Raw genomic sequence first — 19,670 nt, 5'->3', positions numbered from 1 at the left:
AGTAAGTTATAATAGTCTCTTGGATTTTAAATGTCTTTTTGCTATTTTCAATGCTTAAAAATTATAATTTTAAAACATTAAATATTGTGTTATATACATTATGATTTAATTAATCTAAACATGGAGCATTCTCCAAGTGAAAACTTGGATGAAACAGAAAACAATTTCATTGACATAACAGGCTCTAGAGGTTCACTTCATACAATCATAAATTTGACTATATGAAAAATAGCCAAACATCATTTGCTCCTGTGTGGGACTTATTTCTGTTTGTTTTTCTGATCGTGGGGATAAGGTTTTTTGGCTGTTGTTTTTGTATAAACCAAAGGACAGACCTAGTCATTACTTCTGTCAATGCTTAGTATTTTAACTCTTTTTAATCTCATACCTATTTTATATAAAATAACAAAATATACAGAGAAAGCTGAGTTTGTTACATTAGTTCATACACATACAGTAAATAAAATTTTTTTATGTATGGCTTTGCAAAGGTAGATTATGAAGTGACTTTTGTATTTTATTTGTTTAAAAGCATTTTAAGAGAACGTGTTAGTGTGCTTACAATAGCGGCCATGGTATTTGAATGTCGAGCCAAGAGTTTAATGCTAGGATCACCGGAGGTCTTGCCTGACACTGCTTCTGCAGCCCTCAGAAGACAAATGTAGTTTATTACAACCTCGTCTATCTTAGCTATAATTTCCTGCTGCTGTGTTTCAGAGTTCATGACTTTAACTAAACGCATGCAGGCTTCTGTTAAGCAACAGAGTACTTGAAAGCTGGAAGTCATAGCTAAAAGCATTTCCTCAGGGCTTTTATCAGCCATGGCCATTTTCCTGCAGGCACTTCCCAACTGTCTCGATTCCAAAGATAACAGTTGTTTGTACTTAGAAAGTTTAAGGTCATATGTTTCTGGATGTAAATCTTCTCTCTTGCCCATACTTGCTCGGACCAGTGAGAGTAGCTCATTGGCATCCTTTTGTGCTGCAATAAATCCATCAGGCATTGCATAAGTCTTCTCTTTCATCACATTTATTCGTGTGATTCGTGCATCGAAGGCTAAATCGTTGAGATTCACATCAATTTGGCCACCTTGGATGTCAGCACTGCTCTTCTCATGCTCATTGACTGCATCATGTGGGGGCTCAGCAGCTTTCGGGGACTCCAAGACTTTCTGCTCATTGCCACTGGATGACTGAGCAACTGGTTCTGCCAGCTCACACGGGGTCTGTGGTTCGAAGAGATGTGAGAGCTGATGGCTGTCTCGGTCATCTTCCTCCTCGTTGTCATCATTTCCTCTGCTCAGGAAGCAATAGCTAAAGGGGCCCCGACACCTCCAGGTGCTGCTGGCCAGCCTTCGCAAGGGCAGTGTTCGACACTGCTTGGAGTCCTTCTGACTGGTGCCTGTTCCTGCACACCTCTTACTGTCCTTCCTATCAGTGCTGACATACACACAACTCTGAGAGTAACTTTTTGACAGCTTTTTGCCCAGGGAAGATTCCACCCTTTTCTCCGATCGGGATTCATCCTTTTGGGTGGTGTCCAGGCATTTCAAGCTGGCCGTGGCTGCCTTCTTCTCAAACAGCATCTCAGTGCCTGCAGATCCTCCAATGCTACTGCTGCTGCTGCTGCGTCTCAGCATTTTCTTGTTCTGCGGCATCCTGAGGCTTCCTCCTATCATGTCATATGGCCATAAACTAACTGTTGCCCCACAAGCCTGATTTACTTTGGGAATGTCACAAGAGTCTTCATTTTGACTTGGCACCTTTGATTCTGATAGCATGGATGATAGCATGATGGAGTCAGCTAGAGGCTGTCCAGGAAAAGCTGTAGGCATGCCTCCTTGTCTTCCCTTTTCAGGCTCTGTGAAAGCTACACTAGGGGTAGTAGAAGAGCAGACAGAATAATTAAGCATCACCCTGATAATATTCAAAGGTTGAACTTTAAAATATCTTTTAACAGTCAGTACAAATGGTTTCCTGGTATTTCCCAATGGTCCCCATTCCTCAAAATATTCCAACAAAAATTCATTACCAGCCTTTTATATTTCACTAAAATGCCTTTTACAACTGGTCAACAAATTATAATTTAGAAGTAATTGTTCATTTCACTACAGCAGACTAACTCAAAGAAAAGGAATAGCAAATTATGTACAAAACATCCTAAATCTCCCCTAATACATGTATTGCATGTTTTCTATTAACTAGTTAGATTAATAATTTCAAATTAAAATACCTTCTTTCGCTACACCTGAAAGAGTATGGGAAGATGTGTTCATGGTAATTTTGGTTTGGTTTTGTGGAAGTTTTTGGCAGAGAAAGATTATTTCTCATTCTAAATCCTAGTCTGTTCCACTTTTGGATTTTCATGCATTCACACACTACTGCTACATGTGGGTTGCAATCCAAGAAGAGGGAAATCTTTAAAATCCAACTGAAAGAATTTCAATGCTGTCTCTGAAAACTGTGCATTTTTTTATAACTTTGAAGAAACACTTACTGTCAGATTGTGAAGTAAATTCATGCTTAATAAGGTAGTGACATTTTCTTATTCTTAACATCTAGAGCTCTTTATTCATATTGGCATGTTTTTGACAACCAGCTAAAATAGCATATAAGATACCTAAGAAATGAATCAAAGGTTTTGCTCCTCTAAATCAATATAAATTCTGAAGTAATTTTACAACCTAACAAATATTTTGGACTCAAGTGACTGGATTTTGGAGAGGCTTCCAAAGAGTGTTAGAGAGGCCTCTCCATCACTGTCCCTCCAAATATTTTAACTGCAATGAGAGGATTTTTAAAAAGTTGATCTTTGTATGCAGCTCATCAGAATATCACAACAAATAAAATGAACAGAGAAACCGAAGGTCTAATCTCACTGTCTGCTACAGCTTGATGATGTAGCTCCAGATAAAGATAATAGAAATGTCTTACCTAGACCTCAACATGAACTTGTAGCTTTAAGAATAAACACAAGAAACACTCTATTACTGCTGTACCTGTAGTTTCCTTTATCTTGGGGATCCGATGACATCCTTCTCGCAAAGTGCCAAAAAGTGGTTCAGCATTAATTGCTGAATGCACAACAGGCACTGTCATTCTGTGACACACGGCTTCAGGCTGCTGGTGCAGGTCCTTGTACGTCGTTCCATGGTTTGGAAGAATGGCAGCTCTTTCATCTGCTGGAACATAGGCAATGCCCTTCACTGATGGATCAGAGATGATGTGCTTACCATCAGAGGTACAAAGAGGGGATTCAACAGGGGTAGCACACGTGCTACTGCCCGTGCTGCATCCTGCATCCACTGAAGAGCACTGAGAGCTCTGCAGTGAGAAATGGCCTTCACTTTGAAGAGATGACATGCGCTTAGCCAGGTGATACTCACAAAGTCTAGCCACACTCTGCTCAGCTTCTGGAAGCTTTGAAGGATGGTCATCTGCAGATAAATCAGTATCTTCTGCATCATTTAGGTCTTTGGCTGAAGACACGGGAGTCATATCTGACAGGAAGTTTTCACCTTGGCTAAGCCCTGAGGTATCATCCTGATCCACCTCAGGATCCACTTCATCCTTACAGTCAGTTTCTGTTTTACCAAGGACAGGAACTCTTGGAAAATTCTTCCCATTAACTGTTTCTGGGCTTGGCTTATCTGCTGCCCCATCATCGGCAGCATACCATCTTTGGCGAAAGGCAGTTCTCTCCACATTAAAAGTGCTTAGGCGCTGGCTGTCTCTTGCTGAAAGAGTTCCAAATTTAGCTTTTAGATCTTCATCAGACTCTGATTTTTTATTTCCCTGTTGCTTTTTCACAGTAGCATTTCCATCAGAGGATGCTTTTACTTCGCTATCTGTCATCTTATTTTTCCTCTTACTAGTGCAAGAATATACCAAGGATCCCATGTGCAATTTGCTAAAATAATCAGTGACAGATTTTGTTTCCATGGTCTCTGGCTCCATTTCCATGTTATCGGAATGAAGAATCTGCTTTGAAGGCACAACTTTTGACTGTAGCTCTGCAGCCTGACCACCAGCCAAAGGCTGTGAGGGCTTCATGCCTGGCCCTCCAGCCTGATTCTTAGCGATGGGAAATTCAGTCTGCTCTTCCACAAGCGGTTGGTAGCCTTCACTTGTGGTCAGAAACATACGTGCAGTGTTTTCCAACTGTTTCTGTGCTGTGGCTAGTTCAGAGCTTTCAGTCATTTCAGAGGAATTTGTTTCATTGCCAGAATCTGAAGATGACTCAGGGCTATATGCTCGCAGGATAGCTACACCTGCAAGCCACAAAAAATAAGAGTCAATTAAATGACAGCAGCTGAGGCACTGGATAAGCGACAAGCAAAATGGGGTGTATTAGAGACAAAAATATTCTTTATAAGAATACTCTGACTTTATTGCACAGTTCCCGAGATAGGTAGTTTAATAACAGTGGTGGCTCCATTAAATATGAAATATGATGTATGCAAAATGATGGCAAAAGATAAAAGGAGAACTAAAAAAAAACCAAACCAACCCTCATGAAATGGAGTACTTCCAAAGTTAAATGGATGAGATGGAATGATTTTCAATGAATAAATGTAACTATGGTGAAAGAACCTGAGTTGTCATTCGTCTGCTGTTCCTCTGAAGCAGCCAAAGCTTCTAGTGCTTGAAGTGTAGAGACTACAGCATCATCTAGCCCCTTCTCACACTGCCCCTCGGTATTAGTAGGGACAGCATCGATAAGTGACACTGGAATGTCATCATTGCCTAGATTATGGTCTTGCTCCTTGTTGTCTCTAGGCTGTGTCGCTTGATTCTGAGAGTCTTCCTCATCAGAACTGTCCCTGAAGCCAGGTGGAGGAGCAGCAATGGCCATATTTAAGGTATGCAAGAGGAAATCATCTTCATTGTCATCACCTTCCGGAGGTGGAAGTGAAGTCAAATCAATAATGTCATCACTAGAACCAGAAAGGCTGAGAAGAGCAGGCCTATTGATTTCTCCTACCATAATATCTTCTTCACAGCTTACTTCATCTTCATCTTCTGCATCATCAGTGTTTTCTGCATAACAGATATCATGCAGCAAAGGCTCTTCTATCCCTTCCGCAGCTCCAAATATTTTACCATCGCTTATAGTTGTGTAAACAGAATTTGTAGCAAACTGAATGCTTTCAGCATCTGGTGACAATTCCAGGCCTTTAATATCATTGGCATTGCTAAGATAAATGGCTCTTTGTTTTTCTAGAACTTCTGGACTTTCATCCAAAAGTCTTTCATAGCCAAGAGTCTGGGGACTGATACTATCCAAGTTGGGATCTCCAAATATAAAGGAAACTTTTGCTCCCCTGGTGGTATCCTGTGCTTTCTTGCTAGGTTCCAAACCTGAGAGTGACAGCAGTGAAGGCTGGTTAAAATTTCTGCTTTCTTCTGTTTCAGCAGGGTCACTTTGTTTGGGCAGATGCTGATCAAATCCACCTGAATTATAACTATTTTCTATGTACAGATGTCTGTGTTCTTTTTGACATAACAGACTTTCAGAAACATCTCCAGTCTTCTGCTTTGGATCAGCAAAGGACATTTGAGCCTCCTGATCTCCTTCGGCCAGGAAAGTGGTAGTTTTTGGTATACAATTCCACTCAGAAGCAAGGATATTATGCTTCCCTCTATTCTCAGCTCCTATAGCATGGTGAAATAAAATCAACATTGTGAAATCAAAGAACAAAGTAATGTAATTTGTAAACAATCATTTGTTGATGCTGAGTATTAAACACTCTGAGTAGGATAGCTGAGCCATCAAATATTTCAGAAAATGCTTTCAAATTTACCTCTCATTAAGTCATCTGTTGACTTAATGATCTGAACTTTAACTGGTTTAACCAGTACTTCTTGTATTCTAAAACAAATGTAAACCTCAGCCAGGTACAAACGCTATTCCAGGCACAGTAACACAGAAGCAGCTGGTTTCTCCAACACCATATGTATTCTGACAAAAGATATATGCATATAAAATAATAACACTCACAGGGGTCTACTAGAGTATGAAGAAAATTTGACACATGGTTTATTTTACCATGAAGATGCTATCATAGGCTGGGTATTGGAACATTATAAAGCTGAATTGAATACTATGGTGCTAGGTCTGAGTCAGCAATCAGATCTCACTTGAGACAGCCTTCTATTTATCTGGAGGTGCTCTGGCTTAAGTTGACTTCTGCTTTATACACTGGGCCATTGTTAACATACTGTGAGATAAATACCTGTTTCTCTGCTCCCTGCATTTTTCTTGTTGGCCATGTTAAATATTGAACGCCTTGAGTCAACCAGCAGTCTGTAGTATCCAGCTGTTAGGCAAGCAAGATTCATTGCATCTGATGACTCCATCAGAAGAGTAATAGGCTAAGAAAAATACAATCAAGTTAAGACTGTTCCTCCTCAATTTGTTTGCCTGTTAACAATACTATTACATCGAAGCAAAAGTAATTACATCACAAACACCACACTGAAAAGTACACTTGAGAATTAATTTTCCTCACTACAAATATCAAACGGTATATAAAAGTTTAGTCAAGATTGGAGTTGTAGTAAGGTAGAAGTCCAACTAGACATCTTAACAACTGATTGCTCTCTTTCTGAATGAAGCGAATTATTTTAAGACTCTTGCTCCATCTTTTTCTTGCATAGTTATCTTAGTCTGGCAAAAGCACTACTTAATGTTACTCTGAATCTGCCACAGGTGAAGAACCTAGTACATTAGGTGCTGGAGTCTTGCAGCTGTATGGGAATCTACTGCATCCCAGAAAATGTGGTGCACTAATTATATGCAAAGGAGCATGACAGGGGAAGCAAACAGTCAGGGAAAGTTGAGGTTTAATAAAATACAGCAGTCAGGTTAAAGCTATCAATACACTGCAAGACAGGGACTCGTTAAAAGATTTCAGTGGTTGTGGCCTGACAAGTGGTGAAAAAATAAGCAGATAAACAGAGACGAGGATATCAGAGAAAGACCACCAGAAGGGTGACCAGCAAAGAAAACAAATACAAAACACTGGGAAAAAAAAAGCAAAAAACAAACAAACAAACAAAGAGTCCCAACAAAAAGTGAGACCTCACAGCTTTGGAAAACTATGGCTGCCAGGATAGCAAGCATCAAACCCAAGACATCCATGTGAAACATACTTTAATTAATTTTTCTTTTGCCATTACATATTCACTTTCTTGCATAAAAATTTTGTCTCTACAGGTTTTAATACCAAAAGCTGTTCTTCTCCAATGTGATTTATTAAGGTGGCTAGCCTCTAAAACCCCTAGACAGGAAATAAAAATGAATCCCTTACCATGATGCATGGATAGAAATTAGACCATAGACAACCCATCTTATCACTCACAGTTTGTAGCGACTCATAGTATGTGGACATCTGTGACAATTTATCATAATTTAGCATGCAGAGCCCACTGTCACAAGACAGATGCAAGGACCTTTATCATTCATTCCAGGAGGAATGTCACATACAACAAGGATGGCTTTCCAAACTACTCAGCTCCTTAGTAGTAAAAAGACAACTGATTCTTACGGAAGCTGTGGCCAAAACATAACTAGTTACAGCTTACTACCAAACCCACAATAGGTCCGATGACTTTTTAAAAGCCTGTGCTACAGCACCTTAGGCCACCATGTTCCAGGTGCTCTGTATGTTGTATAAACTGTTTTTATCAACTTGGAAAAAATATATGAGTTTGTTTTTTTTTTCTTTAACCTATTTTTACTACAGCTAGAGCTTCTTTTCAGTGCATGCTTCTTTAGAGGTATTCAACTATAGCTGTTATAGTTACTATAAATTATTAAACCTACAGTGGATTAATTAATCTGTTCTTCTGAGCAACTACTAAAAACTGACATCTGAAATGCTACATTCATCTCAAATTTTCTGCAGTGATTAGCAGAAATTGATGAATTACGCAGAACTCTCAGATTGCTGAAAACAATGCTGTGAAGAACTGCTAATCTACTGAAAAGTCCTGTGACAGCTAAACTTTTATTGCGTGTTTCTGCCAACTGAAACATGCTTGAGAACATATTTAAAGAGACAAAAATAAAATAAAAGTCCAAACTGTCTGTTCACTAAGAAAATAATATCATATATAACATATACTGGTACATTCAGTATGAACCTGCTTCTTGAGGGTAAGTGAAAGGATGAAAACATCATTGAGAATACCTACCTGTGTGTGCCTGCATCTCCTTCACAGGACATAGTTACAACCCCTACTTATGCCCCACAGAGAGGCAACATTTTTTTCAAATTCCATCAGGAGCCTCCTAGATTTTTATTTTTAAGTCAGTCTCTCGGGGTTTAAGATCACATGTGCTGAAGTGCAAGGAGATGAGGATATGCACAATTTGAAATAAGACAGTAACAGTATTATAATATATAACAACATATTACCATGGTAATACATAATACTATGGCATACAGTGCTGTATATTACTTATGGGCAGGATTTAATTCTATAATTTCTATATTACTTTCTCCATCTGTAAAAAGGTGATAATAGCTTTCTTACAAGAAAGCTATGAGTTTAGCACAGTAATGCAGACAAAGCAGTCTGGGAACCTCAGGTGCTACCATTAAATTGCTGGCAAAGAGCATCTAGATTACTTTACAGCTATGTTTTTTCACTACCTTAAATACAGAAGAACAGTTCCAGGTCAATATACCTAAAGCATTCAAAGCAGAAGCCTAGTAAAATATTCCTCATGTGTGCTTTTTGTGTATAGTTGGGTAAGCAAAATGAACTGCTAGGCTGTATTTATTTTAATCAAATATTTACGTTTCAAATACAATGAGAACTCTTCCTTTGATCTCTGGTTATTCAGATTAATGCCCTAGAAAGTCTATGAAGCCTTTCACTTCAAAACTAATAGAAACCACACTAAAAATAACCTGGACAGTATAACATACAAAACTCCACTCATTTTGCCACTAGATGCCACACAGATGCAAAGTGTTAAGTGAGATTTTAAAGAAATTAAATAACTATAGGTAGATGATGACCACCTGTGAATACCAAACTGGAATTATAAAACTTAAGAAAAAAACCCAGGCATTCTTACAGTTTATTTAATTGGCAACTGTTGTGTGGTTACTTGCAGTAAACTTTGTGGATATAACACTGGATTACAGGTGCAGCTGGCAATTGTTTACTGGTAATAATAATGTATATTACACTAGAAGAACCTTCAAAAGAAGACAAATTTCATCATCACCTCATCATGGAAATCCATGAAGATAATAACAAAGCAAGTTGCTGGGGGCCAGGTGAGAGAAAAATCAAAGCAGAATGCTGGTGCTGGAAAACACCAGCCTAGTACATGGTAGGCCCAACCTATATTATAAATGTACCATGAAAAAAGAGCTGAAAAAGTACTCTCAGAGTACATTGGCATGAAAATGTTCAGAACAGCTTAGCTCAATCTGATCCTCAAAGACAAAAACATTATTAGAAGATGTTATATCAAGATAAATCAGTAACAAACTTACTTTTACATCTAAGACATGCAGTTCAACTCTAACACTGCTTTCATCTTCTGTAAACATCTCGATTCTGTTCACATGGCTGAAGTCTGCCAGGAGAGCCACAAGGTTTGTTTTGGTGTTTATCACATGGCTGATCCCGTACCGTGGCCCTACTAACAGAGTCACTTCTGAACGCTTTTCTCCCTGCTTTAGCAGAAAAAGAAAGAAAACACAAGTAAAAAACATGACAAGTAGCGCATAGCGACACAAATCACCACTCCCTTCTTTCAGTTACATAGAGTTACATTTGCACAGCGTTTCTACATTAAAGATTATTATGCTTTTTACTACATAGATACAATACACAAGAGCATACTTGATTCATAATTTTTAAAAAAGTAAAGAAATTTCTTGCTGGATGTTGATTGCACTCTAGATTTTAGGTGGATAGTTAGATGGACAGACGATGAGTGGACTCTGCTTCTGTTAAAAGAAAAACTTTGTCATTAAGATTTTCCCAGACTAACAATTTTAGCATTCAATAGATAATTGGATGGCATTTGCTAAGAAAGTGCTAACTATCTCCAAATTCCCAGTAAAATTTATATTATGACAGATATGTTATCTTCAAGATGAAAAGAAACAAAAGGTGATTCGGTTCAATTAAAAATGGTTTTTAAGCATATGAATAGAACCTAAACCTCTAAAGAAAATTATATAATCCATCTTAAAAAAAAAGATAAAACAATCAAAAGGGACTTTTTTAAAAGAAATGTTACCACTAGTGTTGCCTTGAAGACTCGGCCTCCATATAATCGGAGATCACTGAGGAACTTTAGATAATGCACCTTGGCTTGCAGAGCAGAAAGCTGAGAAAGGAGAAACAGGGGTAAGAGGTAGCTGTGGAAATCATGACATTATAAAATTCTGAAAGAAAAAGTATTTGTGCAATATAAAGAGAATGGTGTGCAATAACAGCTCTTTGGAGGCTGAAACTAAATCTTGAGATGCTTGAGCTTCAGATGAGGAGAAACAGTGAGGAGAAACAGTTTCATTCTTAAAATTAATTTGTTGCTTGTTCAGTTAAAATGCACTGATGACTTGGGAATGGGCAGATCAGAGCATTTAAAGAACATCCTGACTGCTTTAATGAAGGGAAAATGTTAAAGTACTCAGATTAAACATCTGTTCACTGAGGGATTTCAAGGCTAAGACAGCAGCTTTCCATTCATAAACTCCATCAGTTCTTAAATGTTTATGTACCTATGTAGAGAAAGAGAACAAAAAAATTTGCATTTGTCAGCTACATTTTGCTAGGTACTTGTGGTGTTTGGCATATATTACAACTTGTTACTGCATTTCCTACTTTCTAAAATAACACTCTTCCACTACATTTAGCTGGTAATAAATCAGAAAGCTAAATACAGTACATGAATACATATGACCATGTCATGTGATACAGGTCAGAATTTGTCTCTTTTTTTTCCTCTGAGCTTAAACTAACTGCTTAAAAAAAAAAACCCAAAAAACAACAATTTGGAAATACTTTATGAGACAGAAGGGAAACAAGAAACAGTTCATTTCAGCAGTCTGAATCTAAACCTTACACTTCCTTTGTGTAAACCCTGTATCTGGACTTTTAGAAGGTAATATAAAACAGTCTCATATAATTTGCTAGTTTCATTCCAGTCACTGGATTTCTAATTCAAAATCTGATTTAATCTCAAACAGCATTTAAGGGCCCCATCCTAAATTTTTCCTAGGCAAAAAGGAGGAAATGGATCCAAAGCAGAGCAACTATTGGTAGTGCTTTGTCCTTTGCTTCACCAGGTGTTCATTTTCATTTGATGCAGAAACACACAAGGGTTGTAAAAAACCAGGAGAATCCTGAGAATGATAAGTTTCCCTTCTTGTGAAGGAAGGGAAGACCCCGGAAAGAAATCAGTTCTTGTGTCAGTACCTACAAGTGAAACAGGAGGTGATGAAGAGCTCAGATGTTTTCTTTCTCAGACCTACCTGCTAAGCAAGCAGGTTGGCAAACAACATATTTCCAAAGCTCAAATCAAAAAGAATGAAGCAAACCCAACAAAGTCTGCTTGCTGCAGGAAGGGACTGTTGCAATACCTCTTCTAACCAAGAGCTGATACTGGTATCCCACTGTAAGGCATATCTTAGACCTGTAAGGCCTGCAGCAGTGATGGCTTCCAAAATAAACCCAAGTTGATACTACCAAGATAAATAATAAGCAATTGGCAAAATGTAGCTTTAGTTTCAGCAGTATAGAAGACATGCAGTGCTTCAGCCTCTGTTCCTGAGGTCAAACAAATAGAGCTATTTTCACAGTCATGATGTGTTCTGAGACCTCCAGGCAGGATTTCTGCTGATCACAACGAGCCTTAGCTCAGGCAGCAGCTGTTTTGAGGTTTTTTTGGTTCAGAAACAAAGTGTCATGAAGTAGGATTCAGCTTGTTTTATGTCTCAACTAGTTATTCCTAGGTTCTTTTTTTAGACCATGAAGAGAAATAAGCATTTCTAGGACACAAGCAATCTAACCTATTTCTGGTCCCAAATGTGGGATGGGATGAATCCCTCCCTGAAAGTGCCTATTTCTCTCCACTGACTACAAATGAGAAGATGACCTGCACTAAGAAACCACATTATGGTGTCTAAAATCAGTCTCAGCTGTATGCATGTAACAAAGGTATTTCTCAGAGACTTTGTCTTATCCGTGTTTTTGCCAGCTGAAGTGAAAGCTGAGTGCTAAGAAAAGCATTTTGCAACAGCAAGGAGGGTCATTTACTGCAAGGACCATCATCTATCCAGTTAGATCTTGGCCAGTGAAAAGTCCTTCTCTACAGTGTAACTGAAAACAATCTGAAAAACAGTCTTCATGACAGGTGAGACCATCAGAGAGAGAACAAAAACTTTCCTAGCAAACCAGCCATTCACAGAAAGCACTAAGTAATTAAAACATATATGTACATGGTTATCATACCTGAGGTATTAATAACCAGTTCTCTGTCATTCTCAAGAAAAGGTAGTTTAGCTGGGGCATAATTAATTATTTTTAATAGTTCTTAGCTATGTTGCATCAGCACCCAAAATTAAATCTCTGAAAATATAGTGGCTAGGTGTTTCTCCAAAGGATTAGCTTTAAATGTGTCCCATGCCTGCCACACTTTTGTTTTTTAAAACATACTTTCCATTAAGATGCAAATGAAATACCTTTTTGCCTGGAGGAACCAGGTTTTGATTTGCTTTGACAAGGTGGGAAAGTGCTTTCTTTATGTTCTTTTCTTTCATGCTTTGCAGCACAGCAGATGGAAGAAAGGTCTCTAATCCCCATTCTTTTCTGCAATAAAAGGCATATATTTAATTTCACATTCCTGTGATGATTATTTATCTAAAGACTGGTGACTACAATGCCAAGTGAATGATTACCTGAAAACAGAAGGAGAGTTGATAAGGTCTGGAGTTTTGCAATAACATGTTATTTTGTAAATTTAAAATATTTACTTCTTAAAAGAATGGTATTTTAAAATTATAAATAATCTCTCTTCTACCCCTTCCATCTCTTCAGTCATGCCATTCAGAAAATAATGTTTTAGTTTGATATCTAAAGTCTATGTTAAACACCACTTAATTACATTGACAAGTATGATTACAGAATTAAAATAGCAGATAATACAACCATGTGATGTCAGATTTATTTTATTGGTTTCTTTTAGAATATGGAAATCAGAGCTATTTTCTTGTCACCTTTATGTTTGGGGGTTGGGTGGGAGGGCTGGGTCCTCCTCAAATGCCACCAGTTCTCTTCCATTTACCAAATTATTTTTCTGCTTGAAGTACCTTTTGACAGAAGACCGACTCTTTACTTCTAAGTAACTATTTTTTGCATATTCATTAATAGGATAGGATATAACATTGTCTTCAATATGATGAATAAACTCTACAAGACAGTATGTAACAGTTATTTCCATTCTGCAAGCAAATCAAACAACAGCAACAAAAAATTTAGGGAACGGGCTGTTGTTCTTTTGTTTGTTTGGTTTTTTTTGTTGTTGTTTTTTTTTTTTTTAATCCAAGCAGATATACAGAGATTTGCACTTTCCAATGTTTCTTTTTTGTTATACATATATATTCATATACATATGCACATATATATGGTGTCTAGCATAAGACAGGTGCCTATTGGAGTACTTCTGTATTTCAGAAATATTAAAAACTCCAACCTGTGACCTACTGTCTTCTGAACCAAGCAATAATCTGAATCTTACTATAATAATTTCTACTAAAACCTTAGGATACATATAAATTTAGATCTTAAATCACTGAAAGCAAGTGAGCTAATTGTGTTCACATTTATGCCCAAATAGATAATCAAAATGTAAACAGACCCAAAGGACAAAATGTACCACTCTTAACACACCTGAATTAAATTCAGTGACAAAGAATTAACCTAAATTGGTGCATGCATACAGACATACTGAAGAAAAAACCTTAAGGAACCTACAAGTTGCTCCTAAGGTTTCACTTTTAAAGAACACACAGCATTCTCAACTTACTCTATGTATTTGAGGGAGATTTTCTGAGTTTGCTTGGTGGTCACAGTTGCAATATACATTTGTAATGCAGCCAGCCGCAGGGCAATGTCATATTTCAGTTCTGGTCCAAACCTTTCCTGGACCACATCATTACAGCTCTGCCAAAGAACCAGTAGAGGGAGCATCACGTCAAAAGATCTTGTACTAAAAATAAATTACTATTCTTTTATTTCTCTCTCTCTCTTATTTTTTTTTTTAATTAAGACTTAATGAAAAGTAACACCTAACTCAGATTCAGGACTGTGCTGTTGCTTTCAGAGGTGTCAGATATTCATGATATGGGCACTAATGAAGAATACCAGTACTTCTGCCAAAGAGCAAAAGGCATGATTATTTTGACCTAAGCTCTCTTCAGCCTTCCTGGAGAGAAGAGTAATCCTCCATCATAAAGAATGCTTGGAGAGCATCAGTATATCTGGACTCAGGATAGCGGGACTCTACCTGGTGAGATACTCAGGAGAACCGCATTGCTTGTACATCAGTCTTCCCATCCACTGTACTGGAAGCTCCTTTTCAGACATCATTTCTGTCTGATATTACAGTACCATAAATAAGTATTAACAATTAATTCAGCTTCACTCTTCTCTAAAGCCAAATGTATTTTGGAAAGATATCAAAGCTTTACTACTTGGAGAGACTTATGAAGAAAGAGGACTGCAGATTGTAAAGATTTGCACATTCCCCAAGTGCATTCATTGGCATTATGCAACAATAATAAAAGCCAGGATTCACTGCAACCATGTTTTTCTATGTGAAGATGCAAATTTATATATATAGCAAGCGTATTTTTATATTCTCCTTTACATTAGCACTGGCTGTGCTTTCCCTTACCTGAACATAGAGATATTCAAAAGCAACTGGATCTCTTCTTAAAAGATCAATTGGATCCTTTGGGACAAAGCTAATCCTGAAAAGACATCTCATCTTATGCGAGCTTGGCCTTTGGGTCACCTAGGACAGTGAAATAATAATATTAGAGCTTGGCAACACTGGTTGAGCAACAGGGTCTATAGTCTTGGGCAATGTTACCCTGCTCCAGAGCACTGTGGTAGCAAGAAAAAGAATTCTGCCCAAAAAAAGAGCTTTGTCATGGGCTGCTTATTAAGTTCTTCACCTAAGATCATAAACAACATATATATAATCTTATGGAAGGACTTTTAGACTGAAATAGGCATGTCTGCCTGATACAACTCATCCTCAAAGCAACAGAATTCACTCAAAACCAGGGTGAAATGACAGAGAAAACAGATCTTTACAAAAACCATCCAAGTGAAATGCAAACTAAGTTGATCTACAGCAGGACTAAAATACTCATAAACAAGAGAGTTAGGTGTTTGGGGAAAGGTCACATTTTATTTCAAAGACTGTCTGAGAACACAGCTGAGGCCCAACTTGGCAGCTATTACTCTCTTTTTTTTTTTTTTTTTTGCTTGTTTTAATCCATTTGGCAAATTGAGAGAAATTAGGTCTTTTTCCTGGGTTGTTCTGGATTAAGAGATCTACTCCATAACTTCTGACTGACACCCAAGACATTAAAAAATTAAAAAGTCTGCTTTGTGTGTTGGTCAGCAAAACATTTTTAAGCATCTAACTCTGTAATCTGGATATATTCACAGGAGACCACTGCCTAGCAAAGGAATTATTGGATAAAAGGGTAACAATCCAAACCAACCATTGTAAGTCATGGTCAGCAGCAACAATATAATGGCAAATTAAAATTTTGCTGATTTTACAGGAACTTCAAAGAAGAAACCCTCAGAATTAATTTAGTTTATGTAATTTTTTCAATTAGGCTAATGCAGTTAAAGAGTTAGGGTACTCTATAATCAACATCTTAATTTGACAAAACTATACTTTTAAAAATGTTCAATGAAGTCTCTGTCTTGCTAAAACAATTTTCAAAAGGTCTATTTATCTCACGTTGTCTCACCTCTTTCCTAAGTATATAGACATACTCTGCACATATTAATAAAAACTCCAGATGGGATTTTCTGAAAAGAATTTAGTTTATTCTGATCTTTCTGACCTGTCCTGGTTTAGGGCAAATTTTGGAGGAAACCTCTGAATGGGGACCCTCTAGGAAACAGATTCAAGCAGTCCCTCCCCCAAATGGTTCAGAGAAAATATTTCCTCAGAGAGAAGTGGAAAAAAACCTGTTTATTTTAAACAGGCAAAGCACTCCCCAGCACAAAAATGAACAATACTAAACAGCAAAACCTCTCGCCTCTCCAAAGAGATGACAAATTCAGAAAAGTCTCTCTCATGGGGTGCAGAATTTTACCAAGAACTTCAAGCAGAGGGCTAGGCTAGGAGGATAAGTACTGAGTATTTTTGGATATTGTGCAATCACTGGGTGGCTTATACCCACAAGAAAAGAATGTTAACATGGCAAAAGCAAGTGCTTAAAGGTTAGAAAATGCTAAAAAGACTGTTATCTGGTAAACTAAGCTCCTTCACACTGTTACACAGACTCTAGTCATAATTACAGGGATTCTGTCATTTAAATTAGGTATTTTTTCACGTCTAAGAATCCATTTCCCCTTTTCCATCTTTTTCAATTTAACTGAAATTTTTAAAAATGCCAACGTTCTCCTGAAACACAGAAATATAACAGAAAATTTCAAGCAAAATAATTTGGCAAAATGATATGCAGATAAAATCAGTTTACTCTGCTGGTAACTGTGAAGCAACTTTAACTTTAGTGACACTTCCCTGATCTAAGAAAGAAAGTCACACCAACATTTTCTGTGCCATCATTGCTGAAGTGACATAGCATACCTCTGTGTAAACAAGCCAAACTTGACTTCATCAGAAAGAGGACTATTCCCTGTCACACATATATTATGCAGAATATGTATAATAAAATTGGAACAAAATATCCAAATTAGGCTTTTGAAGAAATTTGGGCAGATTGTGGTTCTCAGAATTGTTACCATGGATTTGCCAACTGTTCACTAGCTGGGCTTCACATTATATGAAAAGGCTAGATAAGGATTTTTCAAATTCAGTCAGATTTTTAATTCTTAATATTTTTAAGAGGCCAAATAAAGCAATGAAATATGATGTTTTTATAATAGAAAATTCCTGTGAGAACCTTATTCTTACAATCACATCTAAATATCCTAGCTATTTGATAGACTGTCTCAAACTATAAAGCTTGCAGCTAACTCACTTGAGTAATGAAAAAGATGGATAATTTACTGATTAACCCATCTCATTAATATCTGTTTTCATATACCATTACACAAACCTGAGTTAGAGTCTCTTGTTCATGTAGCAAAAGGAGTCTCATTCCAGATCCTTCAACTCTCTGCTCCAGCATTAGGGAGAAGTGCTCAATACACTTGATGGAAAGTTTTTCTTGAAGTGTTAAGATGACATCCTAATTAACAAAGGATTTATAAAAAGTGCTTAAATTCATGGAGTGCTTGGGACCCAGTTCTTCACTGCCACACACCCTGCATGGACCCAGCACAGGGCAGAAGTCCAGGCTTTGTGCCTGTTTTGCACAACTTTCCAGGACATCACAACCATTCCTCAAACATCCCCGAGATGGTAATAGATATGAACGTGAGAAATGCATAAATGGGATTCCTGGGAATGGACAACATTCTGTTGTGTTTTAACCTGCAAATTATATTGTTGTGGCCCTTAAATCATATCTGTCTCCCTGGAAATACAGCCCATCAGCAAAGGAGAAATGTTCTTATCACTATTCATTTCCCTTCATTGGGGCCATGCCATCAGGCAGAAAAAACAAATCTATAAGTTTAACAAAAACAAAAGCAAAAATAGATTAATTACCTTTATTTGTTCTTATGGCAATGAGTTTTATAAAAGTACAGTTCTTGAGTTTTAAATGCTGACAGAAAAGTCAATGATGTGCAGAACAATAGCTCTAAACTGATGGACCATATCAATTTTTAGAGATTCCTGATTAGCTTTTTTCACACTGAATTATGCCTAAGGATAGCTAATTTGAGAATGACTGTATCTGGAATAACAGCTAAACAAACCTTTTCATAAAACCATTCAATTAATCCCTACCTTACTTTCATATAATACATTGCAAACAGATGCAGATTATGAATATAATTTGTCAAGGTATCTTTTACTTTAGTGAACACTGTAGGAAAAAGAAATACATAATAACCCATCATTTATAAATAGTTTCACAGTATGTTGGTGACAAGATTAAAACATTTCCTTCCATCTGAAATATTTTCAGTTATACATTAGTATCCAGATGGATAGGACTCACTAGGAGATCTTGACAAATTGTAATCCAAGTGTTTTAACATAATTTAGGAAGATTTATTGATCAATTACAGCATGTTTATGGAAAATCAAGACCACACTGATGGAAGGATGAAAACGTGTACATGGGAGGATGGGGACAGCTCTCTACAATATAGAATAGAGAATATAAGATAGAGAATATAAGATAGCATTAATGAATTGCAAGCTATCACTCTAAATAATGGAGGCTAATATTATACTATTCTGACCAGTGGGGAATTTACAACTTACACATTAAATCTACTTTTAATTACACTTATAAACTATGCTAAAAGACTATGTGCATAACAGTAACATGAAGTGGCATAATACTAAATATAAGCTTTTAAGAGAGGGTAGTACTGGTACTGCTTTCCACCACTAGCTCTTCTGGACCTTTTAAATATGAGGCTAAGGCATACAGCCTCTGAATAACTGCACCAAAGTTTTTGCTATATATCTTCTTATCTGGTAATTTAAGAGTCAGCCCAGGTGCTATGACCCAACAATATGGAAAGTGAGGACTGCAGGTTTAGGTGCTGCTTGCATCCTCTTTAAGTGGTGAACTACTGGACTGCTAGAGGTGAGAAAACCTGCATTTACCTTGACTCACCAGGGGCATATCACCCCAGTTAAGCAAAGAAGAGACAATCCACACCTACCCATCCACACTGAGGAATATGCACACACATGCAAGAACGTGCCATTTACAGCCATGCAAGCCTCAGAATATATAATTGCCTGGATTAGATGCAAAGGAAATTATTCCTAGTAATAGTCAAAATGACTAAGTTCAAACCAGGTTTACAATATCAATACAGCTAGGTAACTGAGGCCACGTGGGCATCTGCACCAACGACTTCAGATCTGACATTTGGTCTGATAGCACCTGACAGATCCATGACAGAACTACTCAAAACTAATGTAATGTAATGTGATGGCCAAAGACTGGTCTTCAGGGGCAAAACATCCTGGAATAGATTGGCTGTTTATATGCTCATAATAGAAAATAATAGAAAGTGGGCTTGTGTATCTTAGAAGGGTATTGAGACCTCACTAGCGACATGAGTAAAATTTCCTATTTCTTCACCAGCCAAATCTGTAAATGGAATCAAGGAATTCAGTATTCCATGGATGTATCCCATGTATGGAATACTTGTATCCATACCTGCATTCAATTTACACCTAAGGAATATATGCTACATTTATTGACAAATGTTGAATCCCATTTTTAAGTGTGACTCTAGAGTCTGTTTTACTATCAGACTGGAGTAAATTTCTTGTCTGCTTGG

At 37.3% G+C, this 19,670-nt stretch overlaps 1 protein-coding gene across 1 annotated transcript in view; it reads right to left on the bottom strand.

The window, feature by feature from the left end:
- Window positions 1-517: 517 nt before the first annotated feature.
- Window positions 518-19,670, bottom strand: part of FRMPD4 (FERM and PDZ domain containing 4) — a 110,604-nt gene continuing 91,451 nt past the window's right edge. The window contains 10 exon segments of the mRNA XM_062515113.1: window positions 518-1,869; window positions 2,999-4,270; window positions 4,593-5,654; window positions 6,236-6,374; window positions 9,518-9,700; window positions 10,273-10,362; window positions 12,719-12,845; window positions 14,062-14,198; window positions 14,932-15,051; window positions 17,351-17,482. Coding sequence (XP_062371097.1) covers window positions 518-1,869; window positions 2,999-4,270; window positions 4,593-5,654; window positions 6,236-6,374; window positions 9,518-9,700; window positions 10,273-10,362; window positions 12,719-12,845; window positions 14,062-14,198; window positions 14,932-15,051; window positions 17,351-17,482 — 4,614 coding nt within the window.

Source organism: Cinclus cinclus, chromosome 2 (assembly GCF_963662255.1).
Source record: "Cinclus cinclus chromosome 2, bCinCin1.1, whole genome shotgun sequence".
Lineage (NCBI taxonomy): Eukaryota > Metazoa > Chordata > Aves > Passeriformes > Cinclidae > Cinclus > Cinclus cinclus.
This window is presented reverse-complemented; position numbering and strand designations above follow the sequence as displayed.